This window comes from Eriocheir sinensis, chromosome 13 (genome assembly GCF_024679095.1).
Source record: "Eriocheir sinensis breed Jianghai 21 chromosome 13, ASM2467909v1, whole genome shotgun sequence".
NCBI lineage: Eukaryota > Metazoa > Arthropoda > Malacostraca > Decapoda > Varunidae > Eriocheir > Eriocheir sinensis.
The window spans coordinates 19338515-19366248 of NC_066521.1; the positions used below are offsets into that span (position 1 = coordinate 19338515).

At 44.6% G+C, this 27734-nt stretch overlaps 2 protein-coding genes across 2 annotated transcripts in view; both read left to right on the plus strand.

Moving 5' to 3' along the window:
- LOC126998130 (cAMP-specific 3',5'-cyclic phosphodiesterase 4C-like) overlaps positions 1 to 19562 on the plus strand; it is a 67021-nt gene extending 47459 nt beyond the window's left edge. Inside the window, 6 exon segments of the mRNA XM_050859540.1 lie at positions 9262 to 9584; positions 13005 to 13103; positions 13248 to 13412; positions 13625 to 14002; positions 14177 to 14359; positions 15139 to 19562. Of these exon segments, the coding sequence (XP_050715497.1) occupies positions 9262 to 9584; positions 13005 to 13103; positions 13248 to 13412; positions 13625 to 14002; positions 14177 to 14359; positions 15139 to 15453 (1463 nt within the window). The 3' untranslated portion in view covers positions 15454 to 19562.
- Positions 19563 to 20607: 1045 nt separating this feature from the next.
- On the plus strand, positions 20608 to 27197 carry LOC126998132 (NHL repeat-containing protein 2-like). The gene is made up of 14 exons (XM_050859541.1): positions 20608 to 20808; positions 21526 to 21695; positions 22299 to 22458; positions 22739 to 22838; positions 22949 to 23117; positions 23300 to 23437; positions 23584 to 23673; positions 23806 to 23951; positions 24553 to 24784; positions 24995 to 25111; positions 25379 to 25474; positions 25594 to 25707; positions 25983 to 26190; positions 26307 to 27197. Exons 1-14 carry the CDS (start codon positions 20646 to 20648, stop codon positions 26549 to 26551), a joined length of 2148 nt encoding a protein of 715 aa, XP_050715498.1. The 5' UTR covers positions 20608 to 20645; the 3' UTR covers positions 26552 to 27197.
- Positions 27198 to 27734: the final 537 nt, after the last annotated feature.

Genomic DNA, 27734 nt, shown 5'->3' on the forward strand with positions numbered 1-27734 from the left:
TTTTAACTTTATTGGACGCGAAACCTTCCCTTCAACCTCCCTTCCCTTCATCTTCCCTTCCCATCACTTTCCCTCCAGACATTCCCTTCACATTTTCGCTTCACACTCGACCTTCATATTATTTTTTCCCTTCATGTTATCCTTTCATGCATTCCCTTTACAAATATTCCCTTCACCCCTTCATTTGCACACTTTCCCATCACACAGCGTCCCTTCCTCACCTTCCCTTCAAATCCCTTCCCTTCACACAATGCCCTTCACATACCTTCCCTTCAAATCCCTTCCCTTCACACAGCGTCTCTTCCTCACCTTCCCTTCAAACCCCTTCCCTTCACATGCATTCCCTCTCCCATACTACCCCTTCACACACCTTCCCTTCACTTATCTCCCCTTCTTACATCTTCCCATCACCCACCTCCCTTCACCATTCTCCCCTCCACATCTTCCCTTCATCTCTCATTGCCAACCCTCACCAGCCACCTCATTATGTCGCTGTTCTTTTTGCTACTCGACATAATGTAACCCCCCCTGATGACCTTATAATTTGGCAATGATGACGGCGCTGATGTTTGTTTACGCTGGTTAATGAAGGTATAATGCGATTTGATGTTTATGATAATGATGACGGTGGTGGTGATGGTAGTTGTGATGGTAGTTTGGTTTATAAAAAGAGATGATTCTGTTTACATTACTTATATATTTTTTGGGGGGGAAGATATTTGTTATTTAATTATTTTTAGGAGTATTTTTGTTATTATATATATTTCATTTGACGTAAAATTTGGATTCACTCATACGTAATAATAGTCTTTTTTTTTGTGGGTATTCAATGTTTTTTTTATGTATTAGTTGTCGTAAGTTTGGGATTCACACATATATACGTCATAATAGTTTCATTTTAATAACTTACAAAAAATAATTAGATCGTAGTAAAATGAGTAAGGAGAGAACCAAGTTAGTCAGTCAGTCAGTCAGTCAGTCAGGAGGAGGAGGAAGAGGAAGAGTTACACAAGGAGGAGGAGGAGGAGGAGGAGGTCACGCTGTCTTCTGTTACTTGACCACGAAGAGAAACAAGGATCATAAACTACGTCAGAGAAGGAGGAGGAGGAGGGAGAGCGAGAGAGGAGAGAGAGGGAAGGAGGTACTTGGCCCTCTCTCCCTCCTTCTCCCTCTCCTCTCTCCACCCTTCTTTCGCCTCCTCTCCCTCCTTCACTCCTCCTCCTCTACCCTCTCCTTTTCTCCACCTCCTTGTCTTCTCTCCTCTCCCTCCTCCTCCTCCTCCTCCTCCTCTGTCCGCAATAATAATAGTGTGAACTGAGTTGACGTCACGATGCGTCTATGAATGAGTAAACTGTGTTGGGTTATTTTGAGAATCCGAGAAAGAAAGATGGATGAGGGAAGGAGGGAGGGGGTCAGGGAGGGGATGGAAATGGAAGAAGAAGGGGTGAAGGGGTCAGAGAGGGGAGGAGTGAGGGTTGGGGTGAAGAAGAAGGGGGGAGGAAGATGGGGCAAGTGGAGGGTGAAAGAGCTGTGTGTGTGTGTGTGTGCGTATGTGTGTAAGTTTCCAGTTTCCACATACGTCAAAGCTCTCGTGTGTTGCTGAATGATCTACTTCTTCCTTAATTTGTTTTTCTGTTTATTTGTCTGCGGGTGGAGGGCTTCTTTTTTTTCTCTTCTTTCTGTTAGTTTTCCTTTCCTTTCCTTCCTTCTTCGGGTTTCGGGTTTTTCCGCGGGAGTTCCTTGTGTCATGAGAGGCTTTTGAGGGAGTTTGTTATATTGCGTGAAAGGAGTTTGTGTTTTAAGGGGAGGAGGGGAGGGGGGGTGCGCTCTCTCTCTCTCTCTCTCTCTCTCTCTCTCTCTCTCTCTCTCTCTCTCTCTCTCTCTCTCTCTCTCTCTCTCTCTCTCTCTCTCTCTCTCTCTCTCTCTCTCTCTCTCTCTCTTGCCCGGGAAACTTCAGAATACACTCAATTAAACCAAGAAACAAAGACTGCGTTGAATAATTGAATTAGGTTCGCTGAAAATAGTGTGTCAGGGAAGTGTTGGCGGAACGAAAACGAAAAAAAAAACGAGGGAAAAAAACGAAGGGAGGAAAACGAAGGGGGAAAAACAGGACAGCGTTCGGTGGTGGCGGCGGTGGTGTTTTATTTTGCTTGATTTGGTTTGGGAGTTTCTTTTAGGTTCGTTTCAGCTGCTTCTTGTCCCTCTCTCTCTCTCCCTCCCCTTCCTCCTCTTCCATCCCTCCCTTCATTCCATCCATCCTTTCGTGCGTCTCTCTCTCTCTCTCTCTCTCTCTCTCTCTCTCTCTCTCTCTCTCTCTCTCTCTCTCTCTCTCTCTCTCTCCCCCCCCCCGTCCGCCTACTCACCCACTTGTGTGTGTGTGTGTGTGTGTGTGTGTGTGTGTGTGTGTGTGTGTGTGTGTCCACCTCCCCTCCCCTCCTTCTCCTGGAACTCTGGCATTTTGGTCGATCTTTTTCCCCGACACACACACACACACACACACACACACACACACACACACACACACACACACACACACACACGGTAACACAACACGCCACAGGTACACTCACTTACCCCTTCCCCTACACACACACACACACACACACACACACACACACACAGCCCCCCACACACACACCTTTCTCCCTATTCCCACCACCACCACCTGTCAGCCCCCGAGGTCCTGCCACCAGCGCCAGGCAGGTTCACCCACGCCCCCTGTGGCCCCGCTGCTGCTGCGTCGCCCCGCCACCTGTGTCGCCCCAGCTGGCTCCTCCTCCACCTCCTGCGGGCGAGAGGGACTCCGCGTATTGATTTCGTGTTGACGCGCTGAGAGAAACGCGCACACCACCACCGCCACCACCGCCGCCCTCCAGACACCGCCCACGCCCCTGCTCATCCTCCCTCACACCCTCACGCCCTCACACCCTCATGCCCTTACTGATGCCCTTTCTGTGTCCCCTCGTGCCCTCTACCGTTGACCTGACGTACCAGAGTGCTATCCTTGCCTGGTTATATATAGATAGATAGAGAGGTAGATAGGTGTGTGTGTGTGTGTGTGTGTGTGTGTGTGTGTGTGTGTGTGTGTGTTATCGCCATACAGTGTTGTCAACCTCATAATAAGCAAGTCAGGCGTCACGGCACACAACAACAGGAAGCGAAGAAAAATGACCCTTAGTACACACACACACACACACACACACACACACACACACACACACACACACACGTAACCCAAGACGCCGCGCACCAGGACGTTATCTCATTCATACTCACATGTAGCTACGGACTCATGCTTTAATTTTGTAGCCTCCTCCTCCTCCTCCTCCTCCTCCTCTGTCCCTCACCTTCCCGTTTCCACATCCAAGTACTCGGGTCTTACCTCATCTCCATCTCACTCTCTCCCTTTCCAGACTCACCCCTCCTCCTCCTCCTCCTCCTCCTCCTCCTCCTTACCTTGTCCCTGACCGACTTATCTGTATTACCTCAACCTGTTATTTTTTTTCAGGGGCGCCTCTCTTGTATATACACTACCTTGTCGGGGTGCCAAGATAAGCCTCTTTCGGGAGTGCTGTGGCCAGGTGTATCGTGTGTGTGTGTGTGTGTGTGTTTGTTTTTGTGTGGGTGGGGTAATGGGGGGTGAGGGGGGGAGTGTGTGGGTTGGGTGTGGGGGGGGTGCGTGTGGGTGCGTGCTAAAAATAACCTTCTGAGAATCATTTTGGTGGGATGAAACAGGGTATCGGTTAATCCCAGTTTCCCTGTTTTTCGTTTCCCTGAATTGTGGGATCATCGCGCTAAAACGTTATGCATCAGTATGTGTTTCAGGCCACAAGCTCCGTTTTTAGTCACACTTTTCATCATTATTCTGTATCTTTATTATTGAATCTTCCATGCCCTGTTTTCTTTCCCTCTCTGATTAATCATTTCCCGTACTTCTCCTTTCCTTCCTTCCCTTTTTCTCTCTTCTACTCCTCTGTTTATTCCCTTTTCTCTCCACATTTATCTCTGCTTTCCTTCCCTCGTATCTCGTTCTCTCTTTCCTTCCCTCTTCTTCTCTTCTACTCTTCTGCTTCATCTCCTTTCTCTCCTCATTTCTTTCAGTTCTCCTTCCCTCATATCTCGTTAACTCCTTCCTTCCCTCTTCCTCTCTCTTCTGCTTTCCCATATCTCTTCTATTCCTTTCTCATCTCCTTCTCTTCTTCATTCTAACTCTCCTCTCCTCCTCCCATTCCTCATTTTCTCCTTCCTTCCCTCTTCCTCTCTCTTCTACTTTCCCATCTTTCTTCTAATCATTTCTCATCTTCTCTTCTTCATTTTAAAACTCTCCTCTCCTCCCATCTCTCGTTTTCTCCCTTCTTCTCTTTCCCAACGCTCTTCTTCTTCTCCCTCTATCTCTCCATTCCCATTCTCTCCTCTCCTCCTCCCATATATACCCCCCCCCTCCCCCCTTTCAGTGACCGCGACAGGCTGTAATGGCGCTGGAAATGGGCCTCAGTGTCTAATACCCACAGAGTCATTTAGCTCCTTTTGTCGCGCTGTTTACGCCGGCGAGGGGAAAGGGCGGGGTGCATCGCTCGCCCGGAGGCTGTGGAAGTCCTGTTAGAAGGGCATCAGGAGGGTGGCTAGACTCACTTTCATCTTACCCCCCCCCCCCACCACCACCACCTGTACCCCTCTCCCCTTCCTCTCCCTTTGAGTGTGTGTGCCCTTGACCATTCGCGGAGGAGGAGGAGGAGGAGGGAGAGAGAAAGGAGGGAAAGGAGCCAAGTATTCCTCGTCCATATGTCATTGCGAACTTCATGGCTCTGAGTTAGTCAAGCCCGCAGCAGGTGGCCGAGTATGTAGGGACGAGGGAAGCCTGTTGGTGAGACGATGAAGAGGAGCGATGATGAGGCGGACAAGACAACGATGAGGAGGATAACAAGGGTCCATATCACCGTTGTCAGATTATCGTACTCAGAGCATAGCGGATTCTGACGCGTAAATATTGCCAAGAAACATCAGCAATTAACTATTTTAACATTAACTACAAACTGATCTCGTCATTGGGGCCCGGGAGACAGTTCTTGGGTCGGAAATGGGCAAATATTAGAGGATTAGTACGACAATTTGGCAACGTTGGGTCCATATCACCGTTGCTAGATTATCGTACTCAAAAGCATCAAATTTACCGGTTTGAGACCCATAACTATTGCCAAGAAACACCATTAATTAACTATTTTAGTGATAACTATATGTGAAGCCAGTTATCGGGGTGGAGGAGATCGTTTTGTGGTCGGAAATCGGCAAATATGAGTACGACAATCTGGCAACGTTGAATTCCATATGCCCATTACGACTGTTTCCGAAGCCCACAGAGAAGATTGACTGGGTTTTCATACGTGATGTTCCCGTCCAAGATGTAGAGGTCGTGTAAAACTGCCACGAAATAGTCCCATGAAATCACAGCGACTTATACGAGAGGGTTTTCGGGTAGGCTAAGTGAGGGGCGGATACCTTTAAGAATACTGGACAAGGACTCCCCTACCGCCTCTGTAACGCTGCTGTACTTGAGGCTGCAGGAGGAGGAGGAGGAGGAGGTGGTGGGTTTGTTGGGAGGCTTAACTTTTGGTCTAATTCACGGAGATTAAGTCGCTGGAACGAACTGTGCAGGAAAAATCTATAAATCTCCTTTGCCTCCTCCTCCTCCTCCTTACTCTCCCACTCCTCCTCTCCCTACCTCCTCCTCCTCCTCCTCGTCCCAGTGAAATATGACGCATGTTTTCCCCGGGTCTAGTCGTTCCCAAGGTCATCGACACACTGCTTGACTAGGAGTGTGCCAACGGTCCATGTGGGGAAAATGGGTCACAGCTCTTTGCCTCAGATGACATCCCCACGTCCCCCTCCTCCTCCTCCCTATCCCTCCCCACCCCCTTCCTCCTCTTCCCCACCCCGATCCCCCTCCTCGGTGTTCAATCCCCTGCCTGCCTTCCCTTGATACTCCTCTTTTCATACACTCTATTCCGGCCTTCCCATCTCAATACTCGTCCCCACCCCACCCCCCTTCCTCCCTTTCTCTCTCCCTCTCTCTCTCTTGCTGTCCCGTCTCCCTCTTTTCAGCATCCTCCCCTCTCTTCGTCTCTCCTATTCCCCTGTTTCCTTCGTCATCCCCTCACCAGCTCTCTCTATTCCTCTCTTATGTTCCCCTCTTTCCTTCTCCTTCATTCCTTTTTCCATCCCCTTCTCATCTCCTCTTCATCTTTCCTGTTCTCCATCTCTCCTTATGTTTCCTCTCTTTCCTTACCTCTCTTTCCCCTCCCAGTTCCCTTTCTTCCTTTCTCGTGTTCTCCCTTTCTTCTGTTCCCCTATTTCCCCTCTCTCTCCTGCCTCCCTCTTTCCTTCTCTTCTTCTCTCCTGTTTCCTCTCTTTCACTACCTCTCATTCCCTCCCAGTTCCCTTTCTTCCTTTCTCCTGTTCTCCCTTTTTCTGTTCCCCTCCTTCGTTATGTTCCCCTTCTTTCCTTCTTCCCCCTCCCACCTCCCTCTCTTCCTACCCTCTCTCCTCTTCCTCATCCCTCCTTCCCTCCCTCTCTTTCTACCCTCTCTCCTCCTCTCCCTCATCCCTCCTTCCCTCCCTCTCTTCCTACCCTCTCTCCTCCTCTCCTCATCCCTCCCTCTCTTCCTCCGCTTCCCAACCAGCGACGGACCACGAGTGGGAACAAACTCCACTAATGCAACCACCGGACAGAAATGGTTCCCAAGTATATTAGTCTTCACGAACGCCGCCCCGACTTTAATAAATGTCAGCCGTAACAAACGCCGGGCCGTCCACCACCAGCAGCAGCTCTCGCCATAGCATTAGTTAAAGCGCTAAACGGCTCAGTGCTGTAAGCGAGTGGGATGAATTAGGATGTTTTAACCTGGGGAGAGAGATAGTTGTGTGTGTGTTTTGAGTTGTCCCGCCGCCTTTTCCTCTTCCTGGTTTTTGTGGTTCTCTTCTCTTCTTCTCGCGTTTCGTTCTCTCCTCTTCGTTGTGTGTTTCCATTTTCTCCATTTCTGACGAAGGTGGATGCAGAGAGATAGTTATGTGTGTCCTGAGTTGTCCTCCTCCTTCTCCTCTTCTTCCTGTTTTTTGTAGTTCTCTTCTTTTCTCTTCTTGTGCTTCGTTTTCCCCTCTCGTGTTTTCTCCATTTCTCCACAACTGACGAAGGTGCATGCAGAGAGCTAGTTATGTTATGTTTTCCTTCTCTTTTTCCTCCTCCTCCTCCCCCGCCTCCTCCTCCTGGTTTTCGTATAGTTCTCTTCTTCTCTTCCTGGGCTTCGTTTTCTTCTCTCGTGTTTTCTCCATTTCTCCACTGCTGACGAAGGTGGACGCAGAGAACTAGTTATGTTATGTTTTCCTTCTTTTTCCTTCTCTTCTTCCTTGTTTCCGTGGTTCTTCTCTTCTTGCGATTCGTTCTTTCCATCTCTCCACTGCTGACGAAGGTGGGAGGTGGAGGTGCGTGGAGTGTTCCCTACAACCCCTGACGACCCGCGGAGTCTGGCCCCCTGCCAACACCCCTCCCTCCCTCCCTCCCTCCTTCCCTTCCTGCGCCCTCCATCAATCGCCCTCCTACACCGCCGCCCAACCTCGCCCACACCCACTAACTCCGCCGCACAATGTCCCTTCCACCACCACCACCACCACCACCGCTTCCACTAGGCTCCTTCACCCCGGCTGTGTTTTGTACCAGGTCGTTCACTGATGTGCTGTTACTACGGGAATATTGACGCGCTAACTTAACCTCCCCCCACCACCACCACCACCTCCTCCTGCTGCTGCCTCTCTATCTCCCTCTCTCTATCTCCCACGCTTCCTTAATAGGCGTGTGGGGGGGGGGGGGGGCTGCACATCATAATCATTTCTTGTTTTTTTGTTTGTTTGTTTGTTGTTGTTGTTACAGTAAAGGAAACGACTCCCTCCTTCCTTCTTTCCCTCCTCTTCCTCCCATCCTCCCTTGCAGCACATCATGAACATTTCTCGTATTTTAGGCTGGAAAGGAAGGTCAAGGCGCTAATTATTGACCCTTCCCTCCCTTCCTTTCCCTCCTCTTCCTTCCTTCCTTCCCTCCTCCTCATCCTCCTTCTTTTCCTCCCATCCTCCCTTGCAGCACATCATGAACATTTCTCGTATTTTAGGCTGGAAGGGAAGGTCAAGGCGCTAATTATTGACCCTTCCCTCCCTTCCTTTCCCTCCTCTTCCTTCCTTCCTTCCCTCCTCCTCATCCTCCTTCTTTTCCTCCCATCCTCCCTTGCAGCACATCATGAACATTTCTCGTATTTTAGGTTGGAAAGGAAGTTCAAGGTGCTAATCATTGACCCTTCCCTTCCTTTCCCTTCTCTTCCTTCCTTCCCTCCTTCCCTCCTCCTCCTTTTTTTCCTCCCATCCTCCCTTGCAGCACATCATGAACATTTCTCGTATTTTAGGTTGGAAAGGAAGGTCAAGGCGCTAATCATTGACCCTCCCCGTCCTTTCCCTCCTCTTCCTTCCTTCTTTCCCTCCTCTTCCCTCCTCCTCCCTCCCTCCCGTCTCCGCTACACTCGTTTCAAGTAAGCAATTAATCCCGAAGCTTCATTCAAAAGGACCTCGTCTGAAAGAGTACAACGAAATATATTTTTAGGCCCCGATATTTTTGCAACTAGTAATTCCGCCGGAGCCTCGAAAAGGAAATAAAGTGGAGCGCCCCGTTGCTAGGACGAGAGGAAGGGGAAAGGAAGGAGAGGAGGAGAGGAGAGGAGAGGTGAGGTGCGCACTGCCTAGGCTCTGACACCCCCCTCTAGAGCACACAGAGCCGCCGGTGCTGAAGGAGGGGAATCCGATGCCACAGTTCTTGATGACTGGCGCCGTACGTATAGCGGGTCGGATCCCCTTCCACCGAGTAACGTGAAAATTGGCGTGGCAGTGCGTAGATTTTAAGTGGCGCCAGCTCGAGTGAAAAGATGTAGGAATGAGGGCTTAGAAGAGGACATAAAGTAGTACTGATAGTTGTAGTAGTAGTAGGAGGAGGAGGAGGAAGGAAAAAAAAGTAAGGTTACCGGAATTTAACTCAACATTCGTCTGGGTTTCGTGATTTTGTAGCTTCGTTTTTTTGTTATGAAGCAGCGTTCATTAGGCCACATATTAGACAGGCAGATTCACTGGATGTTCTCCTTATGCATAAACCCCAAATAACTAACCTTAACCTCAGACAGGCAGCATAAAACTTAGTCAAGATGTAGCTAACCGGACTCTCTTCTTCCGCAGACCAACAACAAGACCTCGACATCCCCAGCCTGCGAGTGGACGATGGCGAGCGAATCAAGAAGAAGGAAAGAACTGTGTCGGGCAGCCTCGCAGGAGTGTCCGCCGTTTCACTGCCACCAGGGAGCGAGAGGAGCCAGATGCTGCAGTCCGTGGCAGCAGCATCCTCAGGGTCCCAGGCCACGGCGGCTATTGGGGCGGCCGGCAGGGTGTCCATGTCCCAAATCCAGGGCGTGAAGATACCGCTGATGCACGCCAACTCCTTCACCGGCGAGAGGCTGCCGAAGTATGGCGTCGAGACCAGCCACGAGGAGGAGCTGGGCAAGGTACTAACGAGTCTTATTCTTAACTGCTACGAGGCTACAGTTCAGGGTTACCAAATTATCGTATTCAGACACGCAGCACATCGTATTTTCCGGTTTCCGAGTCACAGCTATCGCAAACAAACGCCAATAAGTAATGATTTTAACGATAACTTTAACTGGTATTTCGTTATCTGTGTGGGTAAGAAAGTTTTGGGCCCTGGAACTGATAAATGCGATGTTTTGAGTACGAAAATATGGCAACTCTGCTTCAGTTCGTGTTCTTAAAAGTATCGGCGGCCCCTCAGTGCGCCTGTCTGACAAGCCTCTCTTGAAAGTTGCTGGGATTCTTATGGATTGTTTTTGTGTGATTTTAGCGATAGTTTTCCACGGCCTCCATGAAAACCCTATCTTCTGGCCTTTGGAAATAGTAATAAAGCGATCTCGGTACGTTAAAAAAAAAAATGGACCTTGCACATTCACACTTGTTAAAGCTTTCATATGGGGGCCTGTAAGCATTTCCAGGGGTAGTTTTATCGCTCTTCTGGTAGTCTGATCATTCTTCTGCACCATGAGGCTGTAGAAAACACTCATAAGAACCCAGTTGATCTCCTATTTGGCCTTTGGTAATGGGAGTTGACGTGAGAGGCGAAGGTGTCTGACGTTAAGGCTTTCATACGGGGGCCTGTAAGCATTTCCAGGGGTAGTTTTATCACCCTTCTGGTAGTCTGATCATTCTTCTGCACCATGAGGCTGTAGAAAACACTCATAAGAACCCAGTTGATCTCCTATTTGGCCTTTGCGGAAGTGTCTGACGTTAAAAAAAATGAATCTTACACACTCACATTCGATAAGGCTTTCATAGGGGGGACTGCAACCATTTCCAGGGGTAGTTTTATCACCCTTCTGGTAGTCTGATCATTCTTCTGCACCATGCGGCTGTAGAAAACACTCATTAGAACCTATTTGATCTCCTATTTGGCCTTTGGTAGTTGATGTGAGAGGCAGAAGCGTCTAACTGAGCAAACCACCGTAGACTGCTTGGCCATGTAGCTGTGTGTCATCCTGTCGAGTGTGTGAGCCAGAGAGAAAGAGTGCACAGTGTGTGGACGTTAATATAGATCTTGTAGTTATGTCTTTAAGAGTAGAGATAGATAGAGAGATTATAGAAACATAGACATGGTAAGAGATAGATACGGAGATAGATATAGAGATAGATGTAGTAGCCACCTCTTTGGATTCTATTTTAGGAGCAGCGAGTAGCGGGCTTTTTTTCTTATCATTGTTTCGTTTTTTTGTGCCCTTGAGCAGTCTCCTTTGTTGTAAAAAAAAAAAAGATTAGATTGAGGAAGACAGATAGATAGAAATAGAGATAGATACAGTGGAGGCCTCTCAGTTCCTTCCTCCCTCCCTTCCCCATAATATAAAGTCTGCAAGAATAGGCCTACATCAGTTTCAGGAATGTGGAACTATTTTTGTCTTTTTTCTCCACTTAAAAAACAAACATTGGTCTTCGTTGTAATGTGACTTGTTATTTTTGGGCAGCTGGAGGAATATTGTGAAGAGGTAAATTCCCACTTCCTGTCTGCCTCCAATCACTAGTAGTTTCTCTGTTCAATAATTAATGTCCGATGATTAAGTAGTGTCACCGCTTTCCCGTGCCGGACGTGTGCAGACAAAACCACTCGTGCCTTTCCGAATACTCTCTGCCAGCCTCCACACAAGCACATAACACCTGGGAAGTCAAACAGCTTAATAAAAGGAAGAGTAAAGTAAAATATACCTTCAAAACCATCTATTTGGAAGAGTAAAGCAAAATATACCTTCAAAACCATCTATTTGGAAGAGCAAAGCAAAATATACCTTCAAAACCATCTATTTGGAAGAGTAAAGCAAAATATACCTTCAAAACCATCTATTTGGAAGAGCAAAGCAAAATATACCTTCAAAACCATCTATTTGGAAGAGCAAGGCAAAATATACCTTCAAAACCATCTATTTGGAAGAGTAAAGCAAAATATACCTTCAAAACCATCTAATTGGAAGAGTAAAGCAAAATATACCTTCAAAACTATCTATTTGGAAGAGCAAAGCAAAATATACCTTCAAAACCATCTATTTGGAAGAGCAAGGCAAAATATACCTTCAAAACCATCTATTTGGAAGAGTAAAGCAAAATATACCTTCAAAACCATCTATTTGGAAGAGTAAAGCAAAATATACCTTCAAAACCATCTATTTTCATATTAGCTCAAGCACTGAATTCCTTGGAACTCAAACAGCTTATTAAACTTCAAGGAATGGTACAATACAATTATCTCCTGCAGCCACTTGAAGGAATACTTTAAAATAATTCTTCAGAACTCAGCATTTTCATATGAACTTCTGAATTTGCCTAACTTGAAGGAATGGTAAAGCAAAACGAACCATCAAAACTCTCTACTTCCACTTCATCTCTTTTGTATCTGCTAAACTTCAAGGAATGGTACAACAAAATGGACCTTCAGGACTCAGCATTTTCATATCAGCTCTTCCACTTCAATTTTCATGTCTACAGCCCTTATAGAATTCCATGATGATAGTCAGTAAATGAGGAGTGAAGCACTGGATTACCTTTGTGAATATAAATGGTGGCAATATTTTTGTGCGGAAACTAAAAATTAAGTGGATTATGGCTCTACTTTGGGTCGAGGTTGGGCGATGTGGTTTTATCAGCACACAACCACACTAGGGAACACCCACTCACTCACTGGCTCACTCACCCACTCTAGTCTTGAGAAACCAGCCAACATGTGGTCCTGTGCCCCTCCCATGTGCCAGTGGTTTCTTAATAGCTAGACAAACACATAGCTGCATACTGTGATGGTTATCCTACCTCGCTTGACCCTTCATCATCTTCACCTCCATCTGCCATTGACCAAAATTGCACAGAGACTGAGAGCATATAAATGGAACTGAAGTTGTGGTTATTATTATTTTAAAAGTCTGTAGTTTGATTTATGCCCTAGTTATTTTTGTTTGTTTTGTATTTCAATCAATGCATCTTTTAATTATGCATATGCAACAATAGCATGATCATTGGTGACCATCATCATACACAAAAATTATTTCTCCTTACCGTAACAGTAGACAAACCTTTTATAATAAGATTCAGCTGCATCAGCATTTGAAACCTTCTCTAATTTTGAATTTTGTTCTTAAGTTTTCCACTACAGTTCTTGAAGAGTCATGAAGGAACTTAGTGGCACCACATTTGTAAATACCATAGCACTCATTTATGAAAGTATTCATGCACCATTGCCATAAGTTTTATGATACATTGCAGGTGGCACCATTTGCCACAGTGACATCACTCTTGCACACATGTACAATCTGTGACGTACAGTGTCACAAGAAGTACAGCTGCAAACACAGATGTGTAATGTGTGTCTCTCCACCTTACAGATTCTAGAGGACATTGACAAGTGGGGCATTGATGTGTACAGGATCGCTGAGCTCTCCAACAGGAAGCCCCTCACCACAGTCACCTACGCAATCTTCATGGTGAGTCTGCACCTGGAATAGACTACAGACACTATACCCTTCGCAGCACCTGATAAAACTGTGTGACATGGCTGCCTTTCATAATGTCACATCTTGTGCCTTTGCACTTTTGTTTAGCCTCACCTCTCATTCCCTTCCACACAGGAACGAGATTTGCTGAAGACGTTCAATATTCCGCCCAAGACCTTCATCTCCTTCATGATGACACTTGAGGAACACTACCTGAAGGACGTGCCGTACCACAACTCACTGCACGCTGCGGATGTCACACAGTCCACACACGTCCTCCTCAACTCCCCGGCCCTTGAGGTGAGTCTGGCCACCCACCGCCTCACTTTGTGCTGTTTGTGCTGATTTTGATTCACAAGAAAATGTAGCATCTGAGCCATTCCATATCAATAGGCCGCATTCTATTCTGAAGAGCCTTTTGCTGTTCTGCACCCTTTGGTTTCTGCTTCTTCTCTTCCTTAACTCTCATTACCACCACACCCTCATCACTGAGCCGCCTCTTTGCCCCGCAGAATGTATTCACCCCCCTGGAGATCCTGGCAGCTATCTTCGCAGCCGCCATCCATGACGTGGACCACCCTGGCCTAACCAACCAGTACCTGATCAACTCCTCCTCGGAACTCGCCCTCATGTATAACGACGAGTCAGTCCTCGAGAACCACCACCTGGCTGTTGCGTTTAAGCTGCTGCAGAATGACGAGTGTGACATCTTTGCCAGTCTTGGTAAGAAGCCTCGACAGACCCTGAGGAAGATGGTGATCGATATGGTGCTGGCAACAGACATGAGCAAACACATGAGCCTCCTGGCGGACCTCAAGACTATGGTGGAGACCAAGAAGGTGGCTGGCTCAGGGGTCCTGCTCCTCGACAACTACACAGACAGGATACAGGTGGGTCTGGGGCTCTTCATAGCGACTATGGGGGAAAGATTAATATTAAGATGAAAGCTAGTGTGTGATAGGATATTTGGCATTTAATCATTAGCCATTCATTTTGCTCTTTTCTTGCATATTTCAGCAGTTATCCATTGCCATTTATCCTCACCCCCTTCTCCTTGTCCTCAGGTGCTACAAAACATGGTCCACTGTGCTGACCTTAGCAACCCTACCAAGCCTCTTGATTTGTACAAAAATTGGGTATCTTCTATCATGGAGGAGTTCTTCCAGCAAGGGGACCGAGAGAGGGACCAGGGCATGGACATCTCCCCCATGTGTGACAGGCACACGGCCACCATCGAAAAGTCACAGGTGAGGGAATAATAGCACATGGTAGTGAGCCTCAATGAGTTGTAAAAGTAATGGTAGTGAGCCTCAGTGAGTTGTAAAAGTAATGGTAGTGAGCCTCAATGAGTTGTAAAAGTAATGGTAGTGAGCCTCAGTGAGTTGTAAAAGTAATGGTAGTGAGCCTGAATGAGTTGTAAAAGTAATGGTAGTGAGCCTCAGTGAGTTGTAAAAGTAATGGTAGTGAGCCTCAGTGAGTTGTAAAAGTAATGGTAGTGAGCCTGAATGAGTTGTAAAAGTAATGGTAGTGAGCCTCAATGAGTTGTAATGGTAGTGAGCCTGAATGAGTTGTAAAAGTAATGGTAGTGAGCCTCAATGAGTTGTAATGGTAGTGAGCCTGAATGAGTTGTAAAAGTAATGGTAGTGAGCCTCAATGAGTTGTAAAAGTAATGGTAGTGAGCCTGAATGAGTTGTAAAAGTAATGGTAGTGAGCCTGAATGAGTTGTAAAAGTAATGGTAGTGAGCCTCAATGAGTTGTAAAAGTAATGGTAGTGAGCCTGAATGAGTTGTAAAAGTAATGGTAGTGAGCCTCAATGAGTTGTAAAAGTAATGGTAGTGAGCCTGAATGAGTTGTAAAAGTAATGGTAGTGAGCCTCAATGAGTTGTAAAAGTATCAATAGGAACAACAATAAGAAATAAAGTGAATGATTACATAAAATGATGGGCATTGTATTAATTCCTGAGCCTTTCTGCAGGTGGCATCCATGGTTGTCTGTGCTCTTTATAAAGCAATATGTGTTCCGCAGGTTGGCTTCATTGACTACATTGTCCATCCACTGTGGGAGACGTGGGCAGACCTGGTCCACCCCGACGCCCAGGACATCTTGGACACCCTGGAAGAGAACAGGGACTGGTACAACAGCATGATCCCCATCTCCCCGTCTTCTTCCTCCAACGACCTGAAGGAGGAGGAGTACCAAGGAGAGAACTCCCAGGACGTGCCTGAGGAGGAGCTTTGTGCAGCTGCTGACAGGATCCAGATTCAGTTTACGCTTGAGGACGAAGGCAGTGGGAACAGAGGGCCGCCAGGGGACGCTCGGGGGGAGGATCCCACAATGTGACCGCTGGTGGCGTCCTACTGTGCCAGACTCAAGCGGAAGGTGATGCGGTGGCTGCACCTCAAGTGACAGCCCCTGCCGCAGGAGGCGAGGGGAGCCTCTGCATCCCCTGCCCCCCTGCACACCACTGCCTCTGGCTCTCACCTCCTTACCTCATGTTGCGAGATTTCTTTGTGTCTGCCGCGGGCCCTGCTGGTTCGGGGCCGACCGCGTGGGCTTGTGTGAGCTCCCAAGGACTGAGCTGTATGCCTGGCCTCAGCCGACCTACCCTTGCCTAATGTGATTTAATATATTCTTATAGTATTGATGGAGAGTCGGTCACAACAGTGAACAGTGCCAAATTGTTCCTTTTTAAAAGAAATATGGATCCTGTGGTGGTGGTTTGTTATATGAGAAAAGAACTCTTATGAAGAATTGTTTGTCATGTGAGGATTCTGTTCCTGAGTGGTCAGTCTTTTAAAAATACCAGTCTCGTGAAGGCAACGACGTGCGATGCCTCGAGAGCACAGTTGTGGAGAGTTGATTTTTTTTTTTTTTTTTTTATGGTTTGAGGACTAAGGCTTCTGTGTGGTACATATCAGATAGCAGCACCAATAACCGGCACATGAGTGGTGCTTTCATTGTGCAAATCTGGGGCATTATAACGTGAGCTCTTCATAACACAGGTGCCTGACGGGGCTCGCTGCTGCCAACACTATAAATAGACTCACTGTCGGAGAAGCCAAAGATAATTTATTGCTTCAGCCCACGGTTGACCTGGAGCCGCCGCTGCTACCACACATTTCAGCTGCTGTGCAGATCGAGGGATGCAAGTTTGTGCAGCAGCTGAGGACATGGATGGTGGGTCTTGTCAGGCAGAAGATAAAACATGTCCCTCACTTAAAACTGATGTAAGAGTTTAGATGATATTGATTCTCTGTTTTCATTATTTATTTTAAGTAGTGTGAAAAAAATTGTCATTAGATTTTTTTTTTTTTTATTATTATTATTATTATTATTATTCCTGGCAGGGGAAGGTTCATGAGTAGTTCGTTTTTATTTTTTTTTTGCAATGTCACTTTGAGGTTTTAATCTTTTAGACAGCTTTTTTGACGCTACCTTAGATGTTCGATGAACTTCATTGATGGGTTTTCACCTACTTTTGAACTAGGTAGCCATAAAGGAGGTTCAGATTTTAGCACTTCAACTTCTACCCACCTGTTAAACAACACAGGCATTTTTTCTGTTTCCTCTTTTCTCTTGAGTAACTTAAAATCACTATGTGTGTGCACCAATCATTTTCATATAAATATTTCCTAATCTCATAATCCCACAACCTTCAAAGATGTGCCACTCATCTCATCATGAATTGTGATATTGTTAAAGGCAGAGTTGGGTGAACTTTGGTCCATCGTCGTAGAATATAAAGAAGAGCTTGCAGACCTTACATTTGCCTCGGTGTGTAGGAAGCATACTCGTTTCTGTTCGTCAGATAGAATTTGTCTGCTTTTTTCCTGATAAATTACTGCATACATTAATTTCATACTTTTGAGCCACAATTACTATGCCATACATTATTTAGTAACAAACTGGCCTGTGACACTCATACCGTTGGAATTGCCAACTTGTGAAGTGAAGCAAATCTGAGCCTCTAGTGTAGAATACTCCCTTGTGATGAAGAGAGCATAGTGTGCGTCATGTTCCATCCCACGCCGCCCAGTGTCGCTCGCAGCCACACTCCCGACTCCCCTCGGCTCGGCACTGGCAACATCGGCATCCCTTGATTTCCTTCTACAGCCCCTTTTCCTGTCCTTCCCTCCCTTTCCCCTCCCTCCCTCCCTTCATCCCTCCGTATAGGAAGATCATGGTGAAGGGGGGACTGATAAATATGCACCACACAGATAACCACTTTCATAGCCATGATGTTTGTGTCCACTCGTTGCAGCCATTTCAGAGATCAGTGTTGCTCCTATCTTTATAATGTAGTGTACTGTGCACTCCAGTCCTGGCATTGGCACTGTGCCTGGCGCGTGTCCCCTCACAGTGGTGCTCCCACGGGCACTGTACGGAGCCTCACTTGCCGTCAGGATAAAGTTAGTAGCTCAAAGAGGAGAAAAAAGTGGGACAGTTTACCTGCAGATGTTTTCCCACGGACCTGAGGACAGACTCACCCTTCACTACATGCTAATTATTCAGATATATTTATTTTTTATAGTAGAAGCATTAATCCCACCTTTATGACAGGGTGACTGTAGTTGTCTAATACCATGTGAATGTTAATTTTCTCATAATTTATTGAATGGGTCTCCTATACATGTGTATTATTTTTAAAATATTTACATGTATATAGAGGTGCAAGTAAATATTATCAGGTGTATAATAAGATGTATGAGTATTTAAGCAGTATTGCTTATTGACATATATATATATATATATATATATATATATATATATATATATATATATATATATATATATATATATATATATATATATATAACTATATATATATATAATGTACATACTTTATGTTAGATTGGTTGGCACCTCAGGTCTAATTCACTACCAGGACCATCTGCACAGACTACGGTGAGACTGTGTAATAATATATCTACAGAACCATAACTAACTATCCTGTTGAAATATGGGACTTGCTTTTTTTTTTTTTTTTTTTTTTTTTTTTGGTGGAAAAAATTATCATCGTTATTTGGTGTTGGGTCAATGGAAGGCTTACCTGGCCCCAGCAAAGTCAAGGTCAGGGTTATTTGCTGATGAGTGACTGTGATGTTTCGATGACTCATAATTGTGATGACTGTGACCCCAGTGTCAGGGTGTTGGTGTTGCCCCTTGTTGAGCCAGGTCAGGGCAGGCCAGAGGGCAAGGCTCGAGTTGTGTGTACAATCTGCTCTGCCAAGGTGAGGAACAATGTCCAGTTCTCCGATTAAGATGACAAAATTTCCTCAGTCAGAGTGGCGACTATACCCACTCACTTCCTGCGCTCAGTGTGTGGATATTATTGTTTAAAAATCACAATAGTTCTGGACAACTAACTTTTCAATTTATTTTTTTCTGAATCCTAACTCAAAAATCTAAATATTTTTGCAAATTACATAAATGTATGTATGTATATTAATATATATTTTGTATCATTAGAAAAAAATTGTTATGTTTCTGTTTCCACTTCCATGCACAATGAGGAACTTGTAAGCAACATTGAGAAGCAAATGTTACCCTCCTCAACATATTTTTATTGTATCACGAATCACCTGAGCAGAATTATTGTAAAACACTTTTGTTAACTTAAAGGTTGTGTTTCGCATTGTTTAAGAATATATCTATTTTTAATACAGTATAACATTGTTTATATATCAATACTATATTTGTATTGCTGAATAAGTCTCCAGGAACTGCATGCGCTGTGTGCTGAACCTGATTTTTTTTTAGGTGTAGACGTATCTACTGTATTTACGCAAGTCTGCTCCATAACTGACTGCTGAAGTACAGTGCTCGTGTCTACACCCTTATTTTTTTCACATACATTCACGTGATTGCAACAGATAAAAGGCAGGTCCTTCCCTCTGCACAGAGAGCAGCGGGGGTGAAAATCTGTACTTCACTCATAAAGGGAGGAGACAACCATATTTGGTGGCACAATTACCTCCCCATTTGCTCCTCCAGTGTACAGCTGAAGCAGGAAATGGGAGAGTGACAGGACTTGTGGGGAAGAGAGGGATGGGGCTGAGGAGGGGCGGGGACAGCAGTAGAGCTTAGAGGATGCTAATGTAAGGGGAGGAGGTATATGGAGCATTTATAGTCAGAGGAGGGTGTGATAGCGATGGAGGTGTTGGGAGACCTTTGTGTTAGGGGCAGAGGAGGTCAGACAGGGTGTGCCCAGCGGCATGCCCAAGTGTACTTGATGCCCCATGTACTATTCCCCTCCACCCATGTCTCGCACTGTTTGGCCACCTGCTGTTAGACTCCATCACATTTTCAAACCTTTCAACTTGGTATGCTTAGTCAATTGTACAGTCTGTTGTGCCTATGTATATATGGGTAATATGAAATCCGTATAAATTATATAATTTTATGTATAATAGCTAGAATTATTTAATAAAATAAACTTTTGGAATAAAGTTAATTTTCACCTATTATCCATACCCATGCAAAGTTTGGTAGGCGGTGGCTGAGGGGTCAGTGTGTGGGCGCGTGCAGTGTCCTGGGGGGCCTTGGTTTGCACTCCCCCCACCTCAACAAGCTGACAATTTTCAGTCAACGCTGCTGTCCTGAAGGCTGCCCATCAACCCCGACGCTTTACCTAGTACCAGCGACAGGCCAAACTTGTGGCTTTACCGTGTACCAGCGACAGGCCAAATTTGTGGCTTTACCATGTACCAGCGACAGGCCAAATTTTTGCCATGAAATAAACCCCAAAAAATAGATGATGCATAAACTGATCACAAATGCATTGATATATAGTATGAAATGGTTTGAGTGAGTGGCCTTTAAGAAACATAGTCCCCGCAGCTGCCGGGTTAAAAAGGATCAAAGATGAGCACTGGGAGGCAGCATGAACAATGTGGCACCACTATAAAAACACTTTCCTATGCCATATATGGGCTGGAGCCAACCAAGAATAGCTATCAGCACTAAAGACAGAAAATAATAAAAAAGAAAAAAAGGCCAATGCAAACTACTGTCCGACAACTTGCTCATCACTGTTGCTGCCAGAAGGAATGCCAGACTACCTCCACAAGTACCTTTCTGTCCTCATGGTCCAGGTGAGTCACAGCAATATAAAACCATAAAATGAAGGTTGGTACAATACTGATGAAAAAAATGTTGCTACAATGACCAATTAAAGATCAGTGAAGAATCCTAATTATGTAGTATATACTCTCAACCTGCCACCATCACAGTCAAGGAATACAATAAACGATAATACCGATACACATAGAAGTATAGAATATGAAAATACATGATACATAAGAAAATACATACCTGGATCAACCACAAATTAACTTATCTATAGTTGAGCAGTCAGTCTGGTAAGTAGAACCCACTTACCAAGCAACCACTGTTCAAGCTGAAATGTGTGAGTGGCGGGGAGTAAGGGAGGGAGGGGTCCTTTGAGAGTACTAATATGGCGGCCAACCTCCTCCAGTGTGCGGCGTCATGTGCACTTTTTTTTTTACCATAGAGACGAAAGGTAAACAAACATGGAGGGGCCGGCGAGGACTGTCAGTGAATTAACGCTCGTGTGCCTCGAGTTAGCGGGCAAAATAGAGGAACTAACCACCAGAGAGGAGAGGGAGGCCTGTATTATCGAGCACCTGGTCCAGTACAGCCAGGAGAAGGTGCATATGGTGGATTTCGACACGGGTGAGTAAAGGCGCCCCCACCCACTCCTTATTTAGACCGCCAAGATTTAGTTTTGCTTGTGTTTATTTCCTTATTCGTGGTTTATTTTGTGTTCCCTATTAATTTTCTCGTTTTGTTTTTTAGATATAAAGTTTTCATTCTTTATTTTTGACCTGTATTGCTTCGTAGGTCCTCCTCTGCCTCTTCCTCCTCCTCTTCTTCCTCTTGATCCTCTCCAACTTCTCGTCCTCTTCTTCCCATTTTCTTCGTCCCTTCCCTTTTTGTACTGTCCTTCCTTCCTCTCCATTCCTCGTCCTCGTCTTCCCTTTTTTTCTTCTTTTCTTCCTTCCTCCCTTTCTTCCATTTTCTTCATCCCCTTATTATCTTCCTTTTTGTCCTTTTCCCATTCCTATGGTCTGACCCTCCTCTCCAATTCCTCGTCCTCATCTTCCCTTTTATTCTTCCCTCCCTTCCCTTTTCTTCCTTCCTCCCTCTCTTCCCTTTTCTTCCTTCTTCCCTCTCTTCCCTTTTCTTCTTTCCTTCTTCCACCCCTTCTATGTTTTTTCCTCACTAAGATCACACACAAGCCACAAAGTCTCTTCCAATGATATGTGATACTTGCCCATCTAGTTCTGTTATAAAATATTGAAGGATAAGGAAGTAAGTACATAAATAAGTTGGTTTCATTTTCTTTATCACCTGTTTCTCAAGAGTATGATCACGCCTCCCACCCCTCAGGCTTGGAGTGGTTCAATGTGTCGCGCCCCCTGACCCTGAGTGGTGACCTGCATGGCCGGATCTCCGTGCTGGACTTCTTCACTTATTGTTGCATCAATTGTATGCACATCCTGCCTGACCTGGAGGCTCTCGAGGCCCTGCACCCTCCCTCTGACGGAGAAGTCTTGGTGGTGAGGAAAATAAATTCTGTCTCTCAAGAGTTGATGAATAGAGGAGAACATGCACTTTACTTTCATAGGCTGTCTTATGCATAATATATCTGGGTGTTAGGACAATGTTACCATATAAGGAGTGGTTAGGTTGATATTTAGGTAACATCTGGGTATTAGGGACCTAGGTTACCATTAGACGAGTTGTAGTGCAGCTGACTTGCCTGATGGGTGAGCCTCCCATAACTCACTCTGCGAAGGAAGTACCTCTTTGGCCGACTGGTTAAGGAGTGGCTCTCCTGACTCACTGGTTGAGGGTTCGATCCCTGGTGCCGGCAAAACCTATCCTTGTCTGGATTAATTTGTTGTGTGTTTCGTTACATGCTGTGGTCGTGTTGAAGTTTAGTAAAGAGGAATTCAGGGCATTTCAGAGTGGTTAGGTTACTAATATTTAGGTGATATGACAGTGTTTATTTATACAGTATTTTTATATTGTCAAAAATGTCATGTTGATAGGAGATGCATATTCTCAGGCTGAAATAGAAATGTAATAATAATGAATTTTCCATGACTATAAATTCAGTGAGGCTTCAATAACATTCAATCAGGGTTCACTTTCTTTAGGTTGGAGTTCATTCAGCAAAGTTTGAAAACGAAAGGCTGTCTGAAAACATCCTGGCAGCCGTCAAGCGGTACGGGATCCAGCACCCAGTCGTCAATGACCCCAAGGCTAAGATGTGGATGGCCCTTGGAATCAGCTGCTGGCCCACCCTCCTCGTACTAGGTAAGTCTTGGTGTATGAATGTCAACTGTCCTCTGCTTCTAGTGGAGGTGGGTGCATTAATGTAGAAAATAAGTAAGGAGACTTTAGTGATGAACATTTGCAACTAGGTTTGTTTTATATATTTATTCCCTGCCGGTCTACTTTCCCTGTACTGGGTGAGTCTTTAGAGATAATGACATACCACTATTACTCTATTTGGGGATGAAGGAAATAAGTATGGATAACTAAGTAGTAAGCATAAACATCTTAAATATGTTGTATGTATTATTCATGTCTGCAGGTCCCAGTGGTGAGCCTTTATTTGTCCTGGTTGGCGAGGGACACAGAGAGAGACTACAACTCTATGTCGACGTAGCAATCAAACACTTCTCGGACTCAGGGTAGGTAACACTAAACTAACCTTAAGGTTCCCAAAGAAACAATAGCAACACAACAGCTGTAACCAGTATTACTACATAGGTATACATAAACGTACCATTTCCTTCCTCAGAACCTTAAAGAGTTCATCACCAGTCCCGATGGCACCTTCAGAGCACCTCCAAGCTACCAGCTCCATCCTTAGGTTTCCTGGCAAAGTTGCTGTCCACCCAGGAGGACTGATTGTGTCAGACTCAGGCCATCACAGGCTGTTGATCACTGACCATCAAGGAAATGTTAAGGTAAAATTAATATGCCTTCTGTTTGGTTTATTGACTATTTTGAAGGTTATTTCTTGTATCCTTGTGTTTGATGTATTCATTTAAATTTTACACCATATACAGACATTTTTTCAATTTCCCTATTTCAGACAAACCATTCAATACAATGCTTTACTTAGCTAATGGACAGTGTTATTTACCAGCATGTGGTTGGCAGTGGGGAGGCAGGTCACCAGGATGGCAACTTCTCCTCCAGCAAGTTCACCAACCCACAAGGAACGGCCTACCTCCACCCTAATATCATCTTTGTTGCAGACACTGGGAACCACCTGATTCGCAAGGTATATAAATGTGCATTCAGCTTATCAGTTGCTTAAGTTTTACACACATTTCTGAAATCATTCTGCAAAATATGATCTTTGCCATCTTGATCACATTACCACCAGATTTTATCATTCCCAATAACATACATATATATTTTTTGTAGGTAGATATTTCAGCAGAAGAAGTAACCACTATCGCTGGCACTGGGGAGAAAGGAACAGATCATGAAGGGGGCAACACAGGCACTACTCAGGTATGTTAACCAGCTTGTTTCTCTGATGCATAACCCTTATTTATTCTCCCCTTCTCTCACATTACATCAACTTACCTGCCTCAGTATTATGGGCAAAACAATAGATAACTCACATGCAGCATCAACCCTCAGGCCATTTCATCACCATGGGACGTCTGCCTCACCAGGACCCTCGACCGAAGCAAAGAAGAGCCTGAAAACCTGCTGCTGGTGGCCATGGCGGGGACTCACCAGATCTGGGGGGTGTTTCTCACTGACGGGAAGTGGCTCAAGGGGAGGTAAGGCTACTCTCAGACTTTATACACAACGTTCTTTTATACAGACTTAGGATTACACACCAAGGTTTTTTTTTACAGTAAAGGAAACTGCTCAAGGGCAAAAAATAAGGAAATCATAAAAAAAGCCCAATATCTTTACTATATAAGAAAAGTAGAGTTGTAAGGAATGATTCATGTATTCGGGAAGGCATTGACATAGGGTAGTGAATGAAAGGAACAACTATAGCTGTGTATCGTACTATCGTTAAGGCATTTCAAAGCTTCAAATGGAGGCTTGATAGATTTATAGATGAAAAGGGCTTGTGGTGACCTACTGGTTCCTGCAAATTGTCAAATGTTGGCCAACTGGCTTCTTGTACTTGCCTTATATTCTTGTGTAGGTGTTAGTTTATCATTCATTATCACTCAGTACTGGTTTGTCAAGATTTGGAAGTTTTGATTGAAAATATGATTGTGAATTTGATATGCTTTGCTAGGCTAATAATCATTTTTTCTAATTGTATAATACATTTTTCTACTCCAGTTTTTGTGAGAAAGGATCTGTGGTGAGGCTGGGCTAATAATCATTTTTTCTAATCGTATAATACATTTTCTACTTCAGTTTTTATGAGAAAGGAACTGTGGTGAGGCTGGCGGGCAGCGGGGCCGAGGAGAACAGAAACACCTCCTATCCGGCCCGTGCTGGGTTTGCACAGCCGTCTGGACTCACCTGCTGCGCCCTCCCTGACAAGACAGAGCTCTTCATTGCTGACTCTGAGAGCTCAGCCATCAGGAAGTTTGACCTCAAAGATGGGAGTGTCAAAGCAGTTGTTGGTGGAGCTCGGGACCCTCTTGTGAGTACCTGGCTACCCTACTCCTTTTTCCCACTAACTGATGTGTCTGTACGCCATTGTTTGTATTTTGATGTCCTGTTCTCTCCACTGGAATGTCTACTTCACTCCATGGATAATTAGATTCACAACATTGATGCTGGTCATGATTATATCTAATCACCCAGTTGCAAATCATTTTAGATATATTCATGATGCAATATGTAATTTCAGGACCTTTTTGCATATGGAGATGTTGATGGAAGTGGTGTTGAGGCCAAGTTGCAACACCCAATAGGAGTGACCTCTGTTGGCCAGACTGTTTATGTAGCAGATTCGTACAACAGTAAAGTAAGTTATGTGTTATTTAGGTTACTTCTTCAAGCTTTAAAATCTAGAAATAGTTTTTATAGTTGATTTTAGTTGATTATGTAAAGATGTAATACATCAGATTGTCTTTCAATATTTTATCATATTGCATGTCATACATCTTACCTTTGTCACATATTAATTTACCAAATTTATAAACTTTCCCTGAATAAGGAAAATCCATTTTCCAAAAACTGTACCAGATATACAAATATGGCTTGTTATGCTGACACGACTCTCTTCAAACAGATCAAGGCTGTTCAACCATCTGGGAAAACCTACACTGTGTCTACTATATCCACAACTGACTCAACAGACAATGTAGATCAAAATCAGAAAAGAGGGGTAGGTATGGCTGTTGATAATGTATGTAGTTAGTAATGCTCTTTTATGGATATAGTATTTCTCTCTTATTTAATGATATGTAGATGCTGGCCTAAAGCTCCCTACTTGTCTATTTCCAGCTGAATGAGCCAGCAGGATTGTGTGCTGCTCCCAATGGCTCTTGTCTGTATGTGGCTGATACCAACAACCATGCCATTAAGGTCTTGTCCCTCACTGACAATTCTTTACAAGAGGTAAGACACAAAACTTAGCTGTCACTTATTTGACTGTCATTATAGGCTAACCATGTATGTATCTCATATTTCTGATCATTCTTTTAGGCACTGTGTCTTGTTAAGAACCATGATTTTTAATGGAGATAATAACAAAGATTTAATGGTAATCAACCTCCATTTTTCATTAGATATAGAATATTAAAATATTCACACCATGCAAATGTAACATATCAAAAACATTCACTGAAAGAATGGAAAGGAATAAATAATCAGGTTATTCCTCTGATTCTCAGCTTCCAGTTAGGATGGTGGATGAGGGAGACAGTTCCAGTCAAGACCTCCTGAATGGGAACCTTGAGGAAGAGAAGGAAGTGCAGGAAGTGGTGGTGAGTGTTCCACAAGATGGGGCACAGGAGCTCACCCTTCTGATCAAGCTGAACTTTCCTGAAGGTGTAACACTTAATGACCAAGCTCCTAATAAATGGAAGGTTGAAAGCCATGGCGAGTATATTACCTGTACTTGTAGTTCAGTCATTATCATAATTTTTCCTGTCATCAGAAGATATCCACATTTTGAAGAATTATATTCATAACAAAGTTGCCATTCTACCTTTCAGATCCAGACCTTGTTCTGGCAGCCTCCCAAGGCACCCTACAACAGGGGAGTGAGCTCCTTGTGAGCCTTCCAACTGCTGCTAATATTTCCCAACGTGATATCACGCTGTCCTGCACATTGTTTCCGTGCCTTCCCAGCGGTGTTTGTGTTGCTGCTGCTGCCAAGTGTGTTATCTACCTCACAAACACTGAGGAGGAGACAGACACCAAGAAGGAAGTTCCCATCAATGTCAGGTTAAAATTATAGTTCCTTAGTAGAGGGCTTCTACCATTTGTGATTTCACTGTTTACTAACATGCACTACTTTGTTATGTATAGCAGTTCATGGTTATAATCAGACATGGGGGTAATAGTAATGAATAATAGTAACAGTAGACAATTCCAGGGTTCATAGAGTAATGGTAGTAATATTATCATTATTATTATTAACCAACAGTGCAGTAAGTAGGGCTGGAAGAGTACAAATACTGTAAGCTACAGTCTGTAACCCTGACACTTAAGACACCAGGCACTGCTTCCCTGATGGTTACTGGGGGATGTAGGTGGAAACTTGAGGCCATTTGGGGAAGTGAAACAGCCAACACTCCACACAGCTGGTTAATGGCGCTGTGGTGGGGAGAGCACTTATGATCAGGCCACTACTCACAGTCCATCATGGCCCTACCAGATAACCATAGCATGCAAACATGTTCAGCACCTCAAAGTGTTTACCGAACTATGTACTTATATACATTAAAGGAGGTACTTAGTATGGGAAAATGTGCATGCATGGCCCCTGATGTATTCCCTTATTGCCTAATATAATCATGATTGTTTTATATGATATTTTATATATTGATGAAATATATATATTTACAATGTATATTCTATTATTAAATCAGTTACCAATCTTTTCTATAAATGTATCATCTTGAGTACCTCTTTAGCAACAACAAAAAAGAATAATTGCTATGATTCAAATCTCTGGTATTCTTTTCATGTGAGGGCCCATATCACTTTCTCCCAGAGTCATTACAGGTTATCTTTCCCACAAGGTTGTTGATGAGGTGATTTTTTTTTTTTTTTTCCGATTAGCCTAAACTTAGCACGAACACTGACAGAAGGTTTGGTGTGTGTGTAAGAGAAAGTGTGTGTGTGTGGGGGGGCAGCTGTACCCACCCAAAGATCCGAAAATATTTAGCTCCAATCTCAAAAGTCAAAATGAGAAGGGTACTGGCTGGCGATCGCGGGTCCAGCACCTGATCAGACCGTGGGTGAATCACACACATCTCTGTACCCTCTGCAAAATGCGCACATACGTTCACCGCCTCTAAAAATCAACTTGAGTCCATTGGAAGAGATATCAATTAAGAGACGAAGATATATCAATCAATCAACCGCGGTCGTCTGGCTCGATTAGTCCTATAGGAAAATATATATACTTCGCGGCT

Coding starts and splice junctions, on each gene's coding strand:
- LOC126998132 (XM_050859541.1), top strand. CDS start 20,646: ATGGAGGGGCCGGCGAGGACTGTCAGTGAATTAACGCTCGTGTGCCTC. Junction 21,696..22,298: donor CTGACGGAGAAGTCTTGGTG/GTGAGGAAAATA, acceptor CACTTTCTTTAG/GTTGGAGTTCATTCAGCAAA. Junction 25,112..25,378: donor CAGATTCGTACAACAGTAAA/GTAAGTTATGTG, acceptor CTCTTCAAACAG/ATCAAGGCTGTTCAACCATC.